The sequence below is a fragment of the Stomoxys calcitrans genome, chromosome 4 (genome assembly GCF_963082655.1).
Source record: "Stomoxys calcitrans chromosome 4, idStoCalc2.1, whole genome shotgun sequence".
In the NCBI taxonomy this organism is placed as follows: domain Eukaryota; kingdom Metazoa; phylum Arthropoda; class Insecta; order Diptera; family Muscidae; genus Stomoxys; species Stomoxys calcitrans.
This window is the reverse complement of record NC_081555.1, coordinates 175,017,565-175,036,663: the sequence shown is the minus strand read 5'-3', so window position 1 is coordinate 175,036,663 and position 19,099 is coordinate 175,017,565. Positions and strand designations below refer to the sequence as shown.

General features: G+C 36.7%; 2 protein-coding genes across 9 annotated transcripts in view; both read right to left on the bottom strand.

The window, feature by feature from the left end:
- LOC106091020 (uncharacterized) overlaps positions 1-8,523 on the bottom strand; it is a 126,244-nt gene extending 117,721 nt beyond the window's left edge. The window contains exons 1-4 of one of the 2 annotated variants that reach the window (XM_059366238.1): positions 8,116-8,523; positions 3,941-4,924; positions 3,777-3,863; positions 46-554 (exon numbers count right to left, since the gene is read on the bottom strand). In XM_059366238.1, the coding sequence (XP_059222221.1) occupies positions 46-554; positions 3,777-3,863; positions 3,941-4,924; positions 8,116-8,205 (1,670 nt within the window). In that variant the 5' untranslated portion in view covers positions 8,206-8,523. The remainder of the gene's footprint in view (positions 1-45; positions 555-3,776; positions 3,864-3,940; positions 4,925-8,115) is intronic. The other variant, XM_059366239.1, reaches the window with a different exon arrangement.
- Positions 8,524-12,906: 4,383 nt separating this feature from the next.
- Positions 12,907-19,099, bottom strand: part of LOC106091030 (carboxypeptidase M) — a 165,840-nt gene continuing 159,647 nt past the window's right edge. For 2 of the 7 annotated variants that reach the window (XM_059367656.1, XM_059367657.1), the window contains exons 6-10: positions 18,629-18,670; positions 18,179-18,474; positions 17,943-18,119; positions 17,785-17,877; positions 12,907-13,500 (exon numbers count right to left, since the gene is read on the bottom strand). In XM_059367656.1, coding sequence (XP_059223639.1) covers positions 13,339-13,500; positions 17,785-17,877; positions 17,943-18,119; positions 18,179-18,474; positions 18,629-18,670 — 770 coding nt within the window. In that variant the 3' untranslated portion in view covers positions 12,907-13,338. Of the gene's footprint in view, positions 13,501-14,105; positions 14,327-17,784; positions 17,878-17,942; positions 18,120-18,178; positions 18,490-18,628; positions 18,671-19,099 lie in introns of those variants that run through there. The other 5 variants (XM_059367658.1, XM_059367661.1, XM_059367662.1 and 2 more) reach the window with 5 other exon arrangements.

Here is a 19,099-nt window from a genome sequence, read left to right as displayed (position 1 = left end):
ATAGTTTAGTCGTTTTTCTGAAAGAAAATCTCAAAAACACCTTACCTTAGTTTATCTATGGCCTCCATGATTTTCTCCTGTGTGTTTGTCATCTTTTTATAAATGTTGGATTTTTCCAATTTTAGATTCTCAATGGATTTGCTTATTTTCAAATTTTTCAAAGATAACTGAGTTTCAGATTTTCTCAATTTCTTGATGGGCAATTGCTCAGAAATTGATCCAGTCTCCGTTGGCTGGGGACGAGGTGAGGATAGTGAACGTAATGCGCGATTTCTAGAGCTGGTAATACTTTCCGCTGGAAAATTTTTACTACAGGAGCGAGATGAGATAGCGCCCCCTCCTCCTCCAGCAGCTAATCTTTCAAATGTTTGTTGTAAATGCTGTTTATGCAGGGTTTGCCTTGTCCGCTTATTTTGCGAAAAGGATTTAGAGGGCCGTTTGTATGGATCATTTGAATTGAGGATTTCGCAGGATTCAAAATGCTCCAGGTTATTTTGTAGGAATTCTTCAATTTTTGTTTGTTGTTTCTCTTTGCTATCTAGGTAGACTTTAAGCTGAAATAGAAAAAGAAAGATGAGGAGAGGGCGAAAAAACAATTGGAAAGGTTTATAAAGCTATTCGATAAAATAAGTAAAATCGGAGGATTAGTTTATATTATAAAGTTATAATGCTCTAGTTGGAAGTAGATGTTAGAGATTATAACCAAAGTGTAGAAGAAATATGAACGACAGATTCCTAAGAATTCATACCGGGAGATCGATTTCAGAGATCTGCATGAGATCCAAAATTTGGCACTCAATAGCCACTTTGGCCAAAGCAATTGCCTGTTACGCATGCCACCTTAAAACAAAGTAAGCTAGAAACACACGCACAAATACAATAGAGTGAGAGATGCCCGAACATTTTAGTGATGTGTTCATGGGAATGTGTTTTTCAATTTGGTTGTCGGACAGCGTTAGATGTTTACAAATGAGCACCACTAAGATGAGTGTCATATGAAGCCTAAGCAAGCAGACGAAAGGGGCATCAAGTGTTGTTGAGTGGCATAGATATAGTCTATTGTTTTTTTGTACCCACGACGGAAGGATGATATAGCCCCCATATAAACCGATCCGCCGATTTAGGGTCTTAGCCCCTGAAATTTGGAACAGTGAGTTGTGTTAGGTCCTTCGACATCTTTCTTCAATTTGCCATAGATCGGTCCTGATTTGGATATAACTGTCATATAGACCGATCCGCCGATTTAGGTTCCTAGGCCCATAAAAGCCACATTTATTATTCCATTTTGCTGAAATTTGGGACAGTGAGTTGTGTTAGGCCACTCTACATCTTTCTTCAATTTGGCCCAGATCGGTTCAGATTTGGATATAGCTTCCATATAGACCGATCACTCGATTTAAGGTTTTGAGCCAATTAAAGGTGCATTTATTGTTCGATATCGCAGAAATTTGGGCCAGTGAGTTGAGTTAGGACCTAAGATATATTTTTGCAATTTTGCCCAGATCGGTCCAGGTTTGGATATAGCTGCCATATAGACCGATCTCTCGATTTAAGGTTTTGGGGCAATAAAAGGCGCATTTATTGTCCGATGTCTCCGAAATTTGGGACAGTGAGTTATGTTAAGCCCTTCGATATCCTTCTTCAATTTGGCTCAGATCATTCCAGATTTGGATATAGTTGCCATATAGACCGATCTCTCGATTTAAGGTTGTGAGCCCATTAAAGGTGCATTCATTGTCCGATATAGCAGAAATTTGGGACAGTGAGTTGTGTTAGGACCTACGACATATTTTTGCAATTTGGCCCAGATCGGTCTAGATTTGGATATAGCTGCCATATAGACCGATCTCTCGATTAAAGGTTATAGGGCCATAAAATGCGCATTTATTGTCCGATGTCGCCGAAATTTGGGACAGTGGGTTGTGTTAGGCCCTTCGACATTCTTCTTCAATTTGGCTCAGATCGGTCCAGATTTGGATGTAGCTGCCATATAGACCGATATCTCGATTTAAAGTCTTGACCCCATAAAAGGCGCATTTATAATACGATTTCACTGAAATTTGACACAGTGATTTATGTTGGTCTTTTCGTCATCCGTGTCGTATATGGTTCAGATCAGTATATTTTTAGATGAATCTAATAAAAATATCAATATTTTGCTATACACAATTGAACAATGACTTGTACTTATTAGTATTTGGTCCAAATCGGAACATATTTCGATATAGCTGCCATGGGGCATGAGGTATGCATAACTTTGAACGGTAGCTGTGATTGTGAGTGTCTTCTATTCAGTTACGCTCAATGGAGCCCTCGTGAGTATTGCTCAAAATGTAAAATACGACCATCAATTGTTTTATGCTCACAAGCAAAAACAATTACAATAGCCCAACGAATATAACGGAGTATTTAACGTTTTGGTCGTTGTGAGACGTAAGAGTCAACAACGATTGCTGGTATAAGGTGGCAAAATTACAGCGGAAACGGAGGGGGCATACGATAAAACAAAAGTACGGATGTACACATCCATATGTCCCGGTGATCAAGCAAAAACTTTTTATGGTCAATATATCAAGGTGTGACGAAGTTTGTATACACTCATCTTGTTGAGGTAGATACGATGGTTGCCTTTTATATTTCGGGATTTGGTTGGGTTGGGTCTCCTCACGATCTGGATCCCCCCCATGGGATTTTCGCCGTCATACCGATCGTTTCGCTGTTCCAGAATGTTGCATGCGCATTCGTCGCCCACTCCCTTAACTTGGACTGCGTCGACCCGAAAGGCTTCGGGTTAACCAATTTTATTGACGGCAGTCCTCTGGTCTTCACCGCCAAATCTGCCAAGTCTGCCCTTTCATTTCCCCTTACTCCGTTATGGCACGGCACCAAAACGATGCGGATTTTGCCATCCTCAGAGATGGCGTTAATCTCCTTCTTACACTGCAAAACTGCTCGTGACCTTACCGTCCTGCTTGTTATAGCCCTTATGGCCATATTACTGTCAGTAAAGATGTTTACACTCAACGTCCTCGCGTTAGCACCACACCTCTTCACACATTCCGTGATCGCCCGGATCTACGCCTGCAGGATCATATTATCCTCGGATTCAGGCCCCATTTCGAGTCTCGTGAACAGGCATATTTCCGTCTTCCCTGGGTTAACATTGAGACCCCTGGGTCTAGCCCAGTTATATGCCATAGCAAGACCCTTTCAGCCCTTCTGCATAACTGGTTCGGATCCTTACCCCTTAGAAGTATTATAACATCGTCTGCGTAGCAAACGGGATCAAATCCCTCCTCAGTCAGCATCCGTAATAGGTCATTTATGGTGGTCACCCATAAGAGTGGCCGAGACGAATCTTTTGAGTTACTGTAAACAACACAAATAGCGCTCGTATGTCAAAATGGTCTGAGTACAGTAACCTCAAAAGTGTCAAGCTCTACGATAGAGCTATCAGTTGGCAGATTGCAACCCAAGGGTTGTACAATCTCAAAATATAAAAGGCAACCCTCGTACTAACATGTTTTAAAATAGGTTTTGTTGTAAAAGTTTGAATAGGCAAATGCAAATTTGCCCAGGAACAATCCATCAAGGAACAGGTGCAAACCTCTCACATATCAGTGGGGAAAGTTCTTTTTATGGACAAGTCCGAATCCAATGCGACACCGCTTTGGAAACAAGTTATTACATGACATAGTACCTCACAAATGTCGCCAGCATTATGATAATTTTTTTAATATTCTTAAGGACTTCTTATAAAAAAGACTTAATTTTACCTCCGGTATATCATCCTGTGTTTCTTCAGTGAAATGTATGAATGAAGCATTCTTTAGATAAGTTACATCCAAGTCTTTGGTACCACTCTGTAAATATAAAATAAACATAATAATAACATTTTTCTTTAACTATTTAAATAAAATATTTAATTAAAACTTCCAACCTCTATGGCAATGAATTCTGCTAGACTTCCATCCGCATCAACTGACATATTTATAATATCCTCAGGCAAGGGTTTCGGTTCAATATACTTCATATAATTATTTCTATCAATCATTTCAAACTCCAAATCACTATCCTCTTCCACAATGTAGTTATCCAGGCTTTGAATATCCTCACTGGGGTTGACATTCATAGAACTGCCCGTCATAGGATTATTATCGGCAATCACCTCTGCCATAAGTCTGGCAGATAGTTGGGGATCTAAAGACAATGCAGGCTTATCGTAAGTGCAATACGACTTGTGTGATAAGCAGCGAGGCATTTCTCTTTCTAAGCGGCAGCCTTTTTGAGGTTCCCAGACCTCAACCCATTTTGCTTGAGGTTTTGGTTCCATTCGAACATTTTCCATTATTAGAGGTGTCTGAGCTTTGCAAACACTGGCTTCTATAAAATCCAACTTTTGAAAAGTTCTGTCATTCTGGCTTGGACTTTGTGGAATAGGTGACTTTGGTGGTATATTATAGGTCTGATTTAAAATTTCTGGCTGTATATAGGTCTCATCTTGTGATAGTTTACGCAGAATACCTTGAGGTCTACCTTCATTGGGTGAAACCAATTGAGACGTAGGTCCACCATCGTTTTTTTCATCTTGATCTCTAATAAGACTTTGTAAGTTTTGGTAATGGTTATACTTTGGAGCCATTTGTGAATTCCTTTGTAAAGCTTTTACTTTGGCTATTAAGTTTTCGATTTCATGCGCTGGTATTTGGCGAACCGAATGGTTTTTCTGTGGTCGATGGGTTTTAGAGCCAGCTATGTGAGTTTCCACATCTACATCTCTTTTAAAGGAGCATCTTTCTGATTGATTTCCTGGGGTTGGAGTTCGTTTAGAAGTGTTGCCAGGTTTTGTTAAAGGTTTTTCTAGGAATGTTTGAGCTTTCGCTACTTTTTGAGATGCACTGTCTAGAAACTCTGAACGTACGTGCTGAAAGTGAAGAGGAAAATGTAAAATAGGATAATAAATAATAATAACGCAATAAAAAATAATGTAAAATAGTGGGTTGCCTAAAAAGTAATTGCGGATTTTTCATATAGTCGGCGTTGACAAATTTTTTCACAGCTTGTGACTCTGTAATTGCATTCTTTCTTCTGTCAGTTATCAGCTGTTACTTTTAGCTTGCTTTAGAAAAAAAGTATATTTGATTAAAGTTCAATCTAAGTTTTATTAAAAATGCATTTACTTTATTTTAAAAAATCCGCAATTAATTTTTTGGGCAACCCAATACTATACTAAACAAAAACAATTAAAAACAAAATTTTGGATGAGTAGTCAGTATGTTGAGCAGCTCGGTGGCAAGTGAAAATTTATAAAATTTTGCCTTACGTCGAAAAATGTTTGTACGTATGCACAAAAACCATTAGAGCAACAGACAAATGACGCCAGACACACGGAAAATACAACAAGAATTTCTAATGGACACATTGTTTGGTTGGCATTTGAAAGTGTGAGAACAACAACTCCTATCGGTAATTTTTTGAGGTAAGGAAAGGTAAAATTTGGGCGGTGCGGCTTTATTATACACCTACTCTAAAGGTTAGGTAAGGTTGAAAAGAGGGTGCATATATTAATCCGCCTCTTGCCACTAAGGAGATACACCTAAGCCAGTATTCAGCTAGTTGTGCGCTCTAAATACTAAAAAGTAACCTCGAAAAAGAAAATCTAAGGGCGGTACTATGTTCGTTTATGCGAAATTTTTTAGTGATTACGTTGCTAGAAAAGAGATTTTGAAGCAAAAAAGAAAAATGCTGATTTCATTCAGTAGGACATTCCCCATAACTTATACAATATGTTTAATAAAAATATTATGTTATCATTAAGAGTTTTGTAGTGTATCAAAAAAGTGAAAAACCAACATAGTACTAGCCATTAGTCGGGAATTCCGTGCTACTTACAAAATCCTTACAGTTTTCCATACCGCGCCCCTAATGTTTGGTATTGTGTCCCCAGAAAAGCCGAGCAATGACATGGGAATGCTCCAACCCTCAGTAAGAGAAAATCGAAAAAAAATTAGTAAAAAGGCGTTAAGTTCGGCCTGACCGAACTTTGGATATCCACCACCTATATGTAAACCATCTTTCGTCAGAATCCGGCGCAAAATTCATACCTTAAGCACCATAGCAGCTATATCACTATATGTTTCGATTTGGACCAAATACTAATAAGTAAAAGTCATTGTTCAATTGTATATAACAAAATATTGTTTTGTTTTATTAGTTATATCTAGAAATAAACCGATCTGAATTATACACGACACGGATATCGAAAAGCATAACATAAGTCAGTATGTCAAATTTCAGTGAAATCGAAATAAAAATGCGCCTTTTATGAGGCCAAGACTTTAAATCGAGATATCGGTCTATATGGCAGCTATATGCAAATCTTGTTCGATCTAGACCAAATTGCAGAAATATGAGGAGGGGCTTATCTTAACTCTTTGTCTCAAATTTTGGCAACATCGAACAATAAATGCGCTTTTTATGGCCCACAAAACCTAAAACTGAGATCGGTCTATATGGCAGCTATATCCAAATCTGGACCGATCTGTGCGATAATGCAGAAGTATGTCAAGGGGCTTAACTTAACTCACTGTCCCAACTTGCGGCGACATCGGACAATAAATGCGCCTTTTATGGGCCTCAGACCCTAAATCGGAGGATCGGTCTATATGGCAGCTATATCCGAATCTGAAATCAAATCAAATCAAATTTCGGCGACATCGGACAATAAATGCGCCTTTTATGGGCCTAAGACCCTAAATGGTCGGATCGGTCTATATGGCAGCTATATCCGAATCTGAACCGATCTGAGCCAAATTGACGAATGATGTTGAAGGGCCTAACGCAACTCACTGTCCCAAATTTCAGCAAAATCAGATACTAAATGTGGCTTTTATGGGCCTAAGACCCTAAATCGGCGGATCGGTCTATATGGCAGCTATATCCAAATCTGGACCGAACTGGGCCAAATTGACGAAGGATGCTGAAGGGCCTAACACAACTCACTGTCCCAAATTTCAGCAAAATCGGTTAATAAATGTGGCTTTTATGGGCCTAAGACCCTAAATCGGAGGATCGGTCTATATGGGGGCTATATCAAGATATAGTCCGATATAGCCCATCTTCGAACTTAACCTGCTTATGAACAAAAAAAGATTCTGTGCAAAGTTTCAGCTCAATATCTCCATTTTTGAAAAATGTAGCGTGATTTCAACAGGCAGACGGACGGACATGTCTAGAACGTCTTAGATTTTTACGCTGATCAAGAATATATATACTTTATAGGGTCGGAAATGGATATTTCGATGTGTTGCAAACGGAATGAGAAAATGAATATACCCCTATCCTTCGGTGGTGGGTATAAAAATATGTCATGTGAGAACGGGTAATGATCGTGTGCCAAATTTTAGGACTGTAAGTTGTCCGAGCGCCTTTTGGCAGGCCAAAAAATTTTGTAACCTAACGAAAAGTTCGCTTGAGATCTACTATATCTTCACTGGTTTCGAGGATATTCGACTTTTATATTCTTTGTTTTGGCATCTTGACAGATACCTAATTCGTGTTTTGCAATTTACGAAGCCATTAGTGCCTCTTGAAATTTTGCACGTGGTGTTTTGCTATCATTTTCAACAACTGTGCTAACTATGGTTCAAATCGGTCCATGTATTTCCCTTTACAATATAAAAGAGAACAGATTTTTAATTTTATTTATTTTGAAAGAAGACAAGTAATAATAAATAACAATGTTCTTTACTTTCTACTTTCATTTTCAACTACAATTTAAAAAGAAATAATTAAGATTAGTGTATTTATCGAGTATGTGGTATTCAAGTGAGTGGCAGCTATATCTTTGAGATATTTCGAAATCTGCAGCGATTTTGATGGAATTACGCGGAGGCTTACACACAAGTAAAGAGTTAATTTGTGCAACGGTTTCTTCGAATTGAAAAACATGTTTTCAAACATTCCATTTTAATATTTAAAATTGAAATGTTAGATTTGTTTTCAAAATGTCGTTACCTACATTTCATTTATCATTTTGACGCACTTAATGTTAAAGGTCAAATGTCTTTAAACGCACTCATTAACGACCCTTTATGAGGTTGAAGGTCAACTTACCCGATAATCAAAATTCCCTGTTTGTGTCATCGAATTTGGATTGGTGTTCGAGGAAAATCCATAAAACTGTTCGCCATTAAATTCACTCATTGTGGCGGCAGCCTTTTTGATCCTTGCCTCCCGTTGCTAAAAGTTAGAAATTTCCCCTTTTTTGCCTTTTTTAGTTAAAGTTTTTAAGAAGTAAAAAGTTAGTTTCTGAGCAACACAAATTCTCTGCACCAATTTTGCTAAATATAATTTTCACAAAATAGATAAGAAAACCACAGAAGATAGTATGAATTGTTTCCAAAATATATAAACAGTGTTTAGCCATTTGGCATTCAATTCGTAGCTACCGTAGCTAAATGACAACTAAACCGAATTTGAACAGGTACTTAGAGTGACTAATTTTGGTCATGTGCCATGTGTTCCTTATTTTTGTCATGTCCATTGTTTTGAATATATTCCAGCAGGACACCTGCCACACTTTCCAATTGGCTGTCTGTCAGGTAGGCAGGACAATACGATGGTGGTGGTTTTTATATGGGCAATATTTGTGTTTTGAAATTTCAATGCTTCTTCTTCACGCAATGTTTAAAACTCGTTGCCAAGGTGAAGCTAACAAAATTGATAGCATATAAAATGTAGAAATTTTTAAAAGACGGTTAAAATTTAAGTATTTTACGCAGACAAAATTATTTCTGAATAGCACCACAATGGAACTCTTGCAAAATTTTTTCTAAAAGTATGTTTTTGATATTACAGGTTGATATGACAAGCATTTAGTAATTGTGTGCAATTATAGAATGAATATGCGATGATTGAATCATTTTTGACGTATTTGTTTTAAGTACATTTTAATAAATTAGGCAAATAAAATTTTTTACAAATCACAAACCGTCGAAAAACACAGGGTGATGCATGAATCCTGTAGTATTAGCTAAGATATGAGCCCAAAAGTATGCTATAAATTTTGCTACTTAAGCAACCCTGTGTTGTTTAACAAATGTTACGTTAATCATAAACTCATATAACGTTAATGTTTAAATGCAAAGCTCTGCAACTATTTTAAATAATTGAGAACGGTAAAAAGCAAATTAATTAATTAAAATTAAAAAATTAATTAATAAAATAATAAATAAATTAATTAAATTAAAAACTAAATTATAAAAGCAAAAGTGCCATATCGATCCAATATAAAAAATAAAGTGTGTTTGTTCCGTATTGACTGACACTGGTGTTCACAAAACTTAATATAATTTGAAATAGACTTATTCGACAGATTTTCTGTATAGAACTGTCAAACCAATTTCAAATTCACATTAAGTGTTATGAATAGGGCCGTTATAGAAGTTATTGTCAGTTGCTTAAAACTTTATCTTATATACAAAAATTATTTTGTGTTGGTTTGTTTGTTTATATGTTCCGGAAAGATTAAATTTTCACAGATGGAATAGAATGGTCCTGTGGGAAAAATAGGCAACATTATTTTTGAAGGTGGGGCAGACCATCCCCCTTTAATTTCAAATAAACGCCCGATCTTGGTGATGTGTGAACCGATTCGAGCGAATTTTGTTTGCACTCTTATCTGAAAACAAAAAATTGGTACCCAAATTTGGGTGCACTGCGAAGCCGCCGCATCTGATATTCATTTGTAGAACCAAGGGTTTAGGGGCCGTCCACCCCTAAATTGGCCATATTTTATGGCCATGGCAAGATGGAGCCCAAATAAAAGCAATTTGAGATTCGAGAACGCAATGTATACCCACTTTTCAACACACCCTACAAGAATACGGGGCCAAATAACGGGTTTTAAGAATGGATTAATCTAACATTCTAACTCCAGAAAATTTCTTAAAAGCGTTATGTGATAGTTATACAAGAATTCTGAATGGACACAACGACTTTGATGTTAAAAACAAGCCCAATTCACAAAAAAAGGCGATCCAAACGTTGCAAATAACTATCGAGGAATGTCTTTCGTGAATTATGTAGAAAAGGTAATGATGGACAAAGTGAACTCAAGAACTACTGAATGGATTAATCGTCGGAAAGTCTTATATGAGTATCAAGCTGGATTTAAAGGAGGCTATTCAACCGTAGACAATGTGTACAATCTGGTAGCTACTATAAACCTACAATTTGCACTAAATATAAAAGCAAAGGGTAATTTTTTAGGAGCTATAAGAAAGCTTTTCAAAAAAAACATTAATTTCAGAAAAAGGCATGAAATATTTATTTGAATCGATAGTACGGTCCATATAATTTAATGTTGGAAGATTATTTCATGCAAATATTGACCAAGACCGCGCCTTTAATGGTCCATCCGCGTAGTCAAATTTTGGCATACTCTTTCCAACATTTCGCCCGGTATCTCACGAATAAATGTTTCAATGTTGTCTTCCAATGCGTCAATTGAAGCGGGCTTGTCTGTTTATACATGACATAACTACCAGGTAGTGCACCGTAAACAGCTGAGTAAAATTTTTTCTAGCGAGTGCATTATCTGTCAACAAGTTTTGGTTGTGTGTAAGTATAATAGTTGAGAACCATAGCACACACAAACAACAAGAAATGGCGCGAACTTGTAACATACACAAAATCAGGGTTGCACTAATCACTGATTTTGACAGATAGTGCACTTAATATTTTGTTGTTGAGCAACTGCCACTACCTGTAAATGACTACATCTTGTGTTTCACATGACATAACTACCAGCTAGTGTACCGTAAACAGCTAGTACAATTTTTTCTCGTGAGGTGCACTATCTGTCAACGAGTTTTTGGTTGTGTGTGTGTATTATAGTTAAGAACCATAGCACACAAAAAATAGCGCGAGCAAGTAACATACTCAAAATCAGGGTTGCACTAATCATTGATTTTGACAGAGAGTGCACTCAATATTTTTTTGTTGGGCAACTGCCACTACCTGTAAATGAATATATCTTGTGTTTATATGAGCCTATGTTAAAGCTCATATAAACACAAGATATATTCCATATATATATATATAGATATACTCCACAAAAAATAGGCTAAAGGCGTTAAATCGTACGATCTAGGCGGCCAATTAACAGGTCCCGAACGTGAAATAAAATGTTCACCGAACTCGCTTCTCTATAAATCCTTTGTTACGCGTGCTGTGTGGCATGTGGCACCGTCTTGTTGAAACCACATATTTTGCAAGTCAAGCTCCCCCATTTTGGGCAAAAAAAAGTCGATGGATAGCGCTCACCATTTACAGTTACGTTACGATTCCCATCATCTTTGAAGTATGGTCCAATGATGCCACCAGCCCATAAACCGCTCCAATCTGTCAGTTTTTCTGGATGTGTTGGTAGCTTTTGATCTGATCTGCACTCCAAAATCGACGATTTTGCTTATTTACGTACCCATTGTGCCTTAATATTGGAGACCATAGTAGAAGTCATTGTGTAAAATTTCAGCCAAGAAAGAATTGCGCACTTTAGGGGCTGAAGAAATAAAATAGGGAAATCGGTTTAGTCAAGACCCCAGATCGGTGTATATGGCAGCTATATCAGGTTATGTACCGTTTTGCGCCATACTTAGCACAGTTTTTGGAAGTAATAACAAAATACCTCATGCAAAATTTTAGCCCAATCGGATAGGAATTGCGTCCTCTAGTGGCTCAAAAGTCAAGACCCAATATCGGTTTATATGGCAGCTATATCATGTTATGAACCGATTTGAACTATTCTTGAAGCAGTATTTGGAAGTCATAACAAAACACGTCGTCGTCAAAATTTCAGCCAAATCAGATAGGAATTGCGCACTCTAGACGCTCAAGAAGTCAAGACCCCAGATCGTTTTATATGACAGCTATATCAGGTTATGAACCGATTTCACCCATACTCAGCACAGTTGTTGGAAGTCATAGTAAAACACCTCATGCAAAATTTCAGCCAAATCGGATAAGAATTGTGCCCCCTAGCGGCTCAAGAAGTCAAGATCCCAGATCGGTTTATATGGCAGCTTTATCAAAACGTGGACCGATATAGCCCATTTGCAATACCAACTGACCTACACTAATTAGAAGTATGTGTGCAAAATTTCAAGCGGCTAACTTTACTCCTTCGAAAGTTAGCGTGCTTTTGACAGACAGAAATTAAAATGTCATAACGATCAAGAATATATATACACTTTATGGGGTCTTATATGAATATTTCGAGGGGTTACAAACAGAATGACGAAATTAGTATACCCCAATCCAATGGTGGAGGGTATGAAAAGGAATGGTGGAGGGTATGAAAAGGAATGGTGGAGGGTATGAAAAGGAATGGTGGAGGGTATAAAAAGGAATGGTGGAGAGTACAAAAATCCGGCAGGTGTCCCAATCTCATTTAGATTTACATTTGGAACTACAAAAATTGCTGTGTCGGAGGCATCTGGGAAGGGTGAGCTAGCTAGCATTGTGGCGGCATATAAACTTCCAATGCGTTTTCAATCTTTGGTTTTCGAACAATTTTTTTAGCACGTCTTACCTTTTTGCCTTTTCATTTGGTTATCCTTTGAAATCTATAAAGTAGTTAACAATTTTTTTGAAAACAAATTTTATTTTCTAAAAAAGAAATAAATATATAGATAAATATATATAATTAATTTTGCAAAGATATCTGTTCTTAGAGAATAGTTAAATTTTGTTTCATAACTTATTGTCTTAAAAAATATGCTTAAAACTAAAGTTGAGAACAATTATTTGGGTTTTATACTTTTAAATATTTTCATAAAATGTTTAATTTTCTCATAGAAGTCATCATCAACCATCCAAAGGAAGGGTATGCGTAAAGTAAAACACTTTTGCAAACAAGTTTATTTTTTTGTAGTAGGAGTGTGGTCAATGGTTTTTGGTAACAATTATTAAAGTCCTAAAATCTAAACAATTTTCAACTACTTGCACGTCTGCAATTCCAGGGGCGCTGTGTTGGTTTCTTGGGCTTTTACATCCTTTTTTCCTACTTGAACTATAAGGCAGTACTACACATGAATGAGTTCTAAGGGTTTTTTGTTTCTTGATGATAACATATGATGATTTTGTTTTTAATAACTGATGGATGATTGAACAGTTTGGAATCTTTTTTTTTCAACCTATCTATTCCTCTTCCGCTGGCAGGGGATCGAAATCTTCACGACTTGCTATGTGTATAATGGAGAGAACTATGAAAAATGCTATAAATAAATAAATGGTACGATAATCGAGAAATATTTCGATCATAAACAGAAACGATCAGCCAAATAGATTCGAATAGAGATTGTTGAGACCGCTGGTTATGGAGGAGAAAAGTCCCGAATCGCCACTATAGCCAGGTGTGGGTGGTCTATAGAGATGTGGTGGAGGTCCCGGCACTGGACGATATAGTTGTGATATGGGTAAAGAACCTTCAGTGCGCTGAAAATGAAAGAAACAAGAAAACCAATAACAAATATTAGTTGAGACATTTTAAAAAACATAGGCTGATACACTCAAACAACATTTATAATAAATATGAAGCACTTTGTGTGTTAGTGCAATTGAAATGCAATTTAAAGTGCGCGCCTAAAAATATGCTTTGAATTTCGATTAATCAATGAAAGCAAACACTCAAAGAAAAATTATAGTTGTAGTGAATGATTCAAATGCAAGGGAAAATACAATTTTGACACATACAGACAAAAATCAAAAATAATGCAGATGCGATGATAATAAAATTGAAAATAGAATGATTTATTTTAAACTACTTTGGTAATAATGGAGGAAAAAAAGTTGTCATCTATACTTACTAACCATACGAAACTTTTGGTTTTTAGTTTTCTTGTAGGAGGGAATAATTGTAGGAGAAATTTGTTAGTTTTACCAATCACCAGGCAAATATAGGCAGGCAGCAAGGCTTGTTACGAATTTAGCAATTTCTTGTTTTTTTAATTTATGGGTGTTTGATTCAAAGCAAAAAATTACACTACTTAAATTACATTTAAAGAGTTGTTCCAATTTAAAAAGAAAGCCAATCTATGCTGTTTGAAATTTATACTACATTAACAAGGGTTTATTCAAAATATAAACGGGGGGAATTGTAACAAATGTTTCATAGTTTGTTTTTTGTTTTTTCTCTTCACTTTTTTGGCATTTGGCATAACACAACAAACTAATGTGAGGGAAAATGGATTTTATCATTCACATTTTTGCGATTATTCCTGATTTGTGTTCTTGTTGTTGTAACTGTGGGCATGGTAAACTGCTGAAATATATATTTTGTTTTGTTGTTGTTTTTATTTTTTGAAAAATATATGAAAAATACATAAAAAAATCAATAAAGAATAAGAAAGAAAACAAATCAATAGTAAAATACGTAGATAATTTCACTACTTTCATATATACAGGGTGGCTGATGAATATTGCTACATTTTTTTTTCGGTGTATGGAATACATTTTTCTTTTATTCATGTTAAATTAAATTATTAAATTAATTATTAAATTATTATTAATTAAATTAATTAATTAATTAATTAAATTAATTATTAAATTATTATTATTAAATAGAAAAAAAGTTATTACATTTTTTTTTGGTAGCGGCTTTCATCAGCCACCCTGTATATGTATCTTGAAGTGCAAACATGCTTTTTTTCAAAATTACTTTAAAATCTAAATAAAGTTAATGGTTTTTGTAAGAAAAAGGGAAAATTATATAGGAGAAATAAAATAGCATATTCGACTTTGCCGAATTGAAAGTACGCTCTATCACATTTGAGGTTATGGACATGTTAATGCAATTCATATGGAACCTTTACATTGGTAGATAGGCTGAACGATCTTTATTACCATGTAGCATACTATTGTTTGTTAAAATTTTAAATGCATTTAAATGGGATTTTTTACGATTGAGTATTGATCTTTTCCGGACAGACACAACATATATTGACTTTGAAAACTCATTGTTTACTATTCACGGCTCTTTAAAAGCTTTATTTCTGACAGAATGAAAGATGCTGAAGCCTTCTATTCATGCATGATTCTTCTTATAAGACATTTATTTATGAAACATTTTGAAATTATTTTTTTTAATTGAATTTATATGTTCGATCTATTGTGTATATAAGGGTAGGTCAATTTTGGCGGTTGTCAAAGACGGTTTTTGTCTAAGCAACCATTGGTCTAAAATCAAAATAAGGCTTCCGGATTTAAAATTTAAAATCGGATGTTTCCTTAATATTGATCCAAAAATAAAAATTTGTCGTTGTTGTAACCACCTTTTGAAGGTGGCGATCTTCGTCAAGCTCCTGTAAGTGAGCAACCTCGTTCAGGTCCAAAGGACCGATTGCCGTGGGCACATGGTGGCCATTGGTTATTTAAAGGCGCAAATAACTAGCCTTGTCATATCGAGCATCATAGGCACTCAGTATTTGTGCAAGAGCTAATTGTGCGCGACTGCCGTTGCAGCTACTCCGTATGGAGAACTCCACTAACCGCAACCCATGGATAGTCCCGGGATAGCAGTGTAAAAAAGCAAATTTGCAAATTTTGTCCATGAATATTCCACAAATGAACAGGGGCAAACTTCTCACATATCAATGAGTGCAATCCGATTCAAGTTTAAGGTCAATGATAAGGGGCCTACTTTTTATAGCCGATTCCGAACGGCGTGCCGCAGTGCGACACCTCTTTGGAGAGAAGATTTACATGGCATAGTACCTCACAAATGTTGCAGGATTAGGAGGGGATTCGACCCCAGGCGCCAGGATTCGAACCCAGGCGTTAAGCGTCATATGCGGACATGATAACCTCTGCGCTACGGTGGCCTCCTGGGATAGCTGTGTGCTTCCGTTAAAAACGGGAAGCTAGATTTTGACTTTATTTCCATGGCTTCTTGGGCAAAACCATTTTGATAACTGCTTGGTGAGTATGATTGACCACTTGTAGTTGTTCAATTAATGACTGAATGCATGGAATCTTTACACATACAGATTGCTTGTTTGAGCTTCTTTGAATTGAAAGTAAGCGGCTAAGAGCTTGTAAAGGGTGAATTTTAGCTATTATTTATTTTAGCAACACTAGTTTAAACAGCTCGTTTAGTCTTTTGTTTCATCGTGCGCTTCTTGTGTTCAGCAACGAAGCTCATTTTTGGCTCAATGGGAACGTACAATAAATAAGCAGAATTATCGATTTTGGAGTGAAGATCAGCCAGAATCACTGCGAGAGCTACACATGCATCCAAAAAAAGTAACTGTTTGGTGAGGTTTATGGGCTGGTGGCATCATTGGACCGTTCTTCCTCACCTACATGACGCTGTTATTGCACACTATGCCGCTCTCGGGCTTTGGTGCATGCATTTGTCAGTGTGGTATGCAGTTGCGATGGGCAGTTCCTGTTATTTTATTTGTACGGCATAACCTAACAGGACAATGGCATGCTGTCATGGGTTCATTCAATTCGGCCTTTTGGTGCGAACCGAAAGCCTGCACAAGATCTTTCATTTCTGCTTTCAAGACACACTAACAACCGTAGAGTTTTTCAAAAACTGAACTCTTCGTTTAAAAATACAACATTGTATGAGACAATTGAGAACTGAGTAAAACAGATAGTAAGACACGAAGACCACGAGATGAATGATTACAAAAAGAGAGATTGATTCAGATTTCAGTAAGTGCACGTTTACAATGCATATATTCTGGTACATTTTTCTTCAGACAAAGTATTTTTCTTGTCGTCTGCTTTCGTACTACGAAATACATACGAAGGCAACGTGGTTGATTTGAAAAAGCATTGGTAAACCCTCACATACACTCACACACACGTGGGTTTTTTATATGAGACAGATACAACAACGATTTGTGTGATCAGTTCGTCTTTTGAAAATGACAGTGAGACGCTTTCAACTGACTCAGTGTGTAGCGTGTTATCTCTCAAATCTCACTGTAGCCGCGATGAATTTGTGATAAGAATACTACAAAGCACTGAATGGGAGTTGTTTCTCAAAGTTATCTACTCAACAGTAACTTATGCGTTTTACTCTGTCTTCAGTGTCTTGCTCTTCAGTTGACTTGAAATACAACAACATGTGGGTTCATCTTGTGCAGGCCTTTGGTGCAAAAATTTGCTGCAATGATCCGAATCAATTTTCGATGAATACTTTCAATGTGGTTTCTCGAAATTTGATTTGGAGACAAACATGTGCCGTTAGCCTGCCTTGTATTTTATAAGCAGCAGCCAAGGTATAGCAAGGGAATTGCAGCAATCCCCCATAACTTTAGTAAGAACTTTCAATTCAACCACAGATGTTATTAAGAAAGTTAACTATTCTAGGAAAAAAGAGCTCAAGGAAAGGGGACGGAGTACGTATTCGTCTTCTCTTTTCTATCCTAACTATTCTGGGTAATGCTACCAATTGCTTTTGAAAATATATAAATTGTTAACGGATGCGAGTTAATGGTTATGTTGTGACATGTACTGCTTGAAAAATAGGCTTCAATGGAATAATAAAAGACCGCAAGCTGGTTTGATGCAAACAAACAAACCATGAAGATCCATATACATGACTAAGTACCACCCAACAGACGATTTCAAACTTATTTTAAAACTAATTCTCCATTATTTATTGCGTATGCCATTGTACCTTAACCTTGGATAGAGGATACTAAGTATACTCTTCATAGAAATAGTTGGATATTATACCAAATGATGTAGTCCACTTGAACCTACCTTGGAAGGTGTTAAAGTAACATTCAACAAGGTGGGATGTTGTTCAACCACCACAAATTCAATTTCCCTAGGAGCAAAACCCTCAGCAAAGACCTGAAATTAAAAAAAAATGATATATTTTGCAAATATTTTGTGAAAATAATCAAAGCAATACTCACCTCCAGTTTATAATAGCCAGGCAATAATATTCTCCAGAACTCACCATGTTTGGTGGTTTGGAAACCCACATCTCGGCCTTTGATTTTCAAAGAAGCTCTCTCTATGGGATTATTATTGTTATCGAAGACAAAGCCTTGTACACCGCGATGGGCTTCGGCCAGGAATTTGATCATGGACTGTAAGAAATCTCATTGAAGAGAATGGGTAAGGAAGTTAAATCTGTCTGCTGACTTACCAATTGATTGTCCTCCCAATATTTTCTCAATTCATAAGCTGGAGGATATTTACAGCAGGATATTTCCAGAGTCACTTCCATACAGCCATACCAAACGTATTGGTAATCCTGCATGCCACCGGTCAAAGGATACCAAGCTGCTCCATTTGTTATGCCATTTTCAAAGGCTGGGGTAGCCGATTTGCAGGCCACTCCTCTAGACATTTTGGCATGATTTTTGGCATAGACCAGCGATAAATGTTTAAAGACATCATCGTCGGGCGTTAGAGAAGGTGCAGCCGAATAGGTTTGAAACACTGCACCCAAAGGACATGTTGTGCGAGAAAACAAAGAGGAGATAAAGGTTAGTTTTTAAATTTAAGTAACCGAATATAAATAATAGGGGATTATACTTTTTGTCCCATCTTTTTTTCTCTTGAACAACAAAAACGGGGAACAACTACTACTCACTCGCGCATAATGCCGATGATCTACAGATTCCTTTTAGTCGTCATATTGGTTTTTAAATGAGAAAATTGTGATATACACTTTATATACAACTGATTAAACTACAATACAACGTGTCTGTGATCTCTACAACTACGATGATCTATGGGCGAATGACAGGATTCACTGAATAAGGTTAAGTCAAGCGATCAGCCGACATTAAATTTTCGTAATTTTTGGCAGCACTTAACATTGAGGATGTAAATTTTTGGCAGTACTTGACATTGATGATGTCAGCTCTTTGCCTTTTTACATTCATTCTTTGTTTACGTTTTCTTCTATTTCATGAAATTTTCAATCGGCAGATTTGCCATCCTTAATGTTGTTCATGGGGCCTATCCACTTTATGTTATCGCAAGTGACCTAACCTTCCATTAGTGAATCCTGGGTAAATGACGATAACCGAAGTATAAAATGGGAAGTATGAATAGCTGA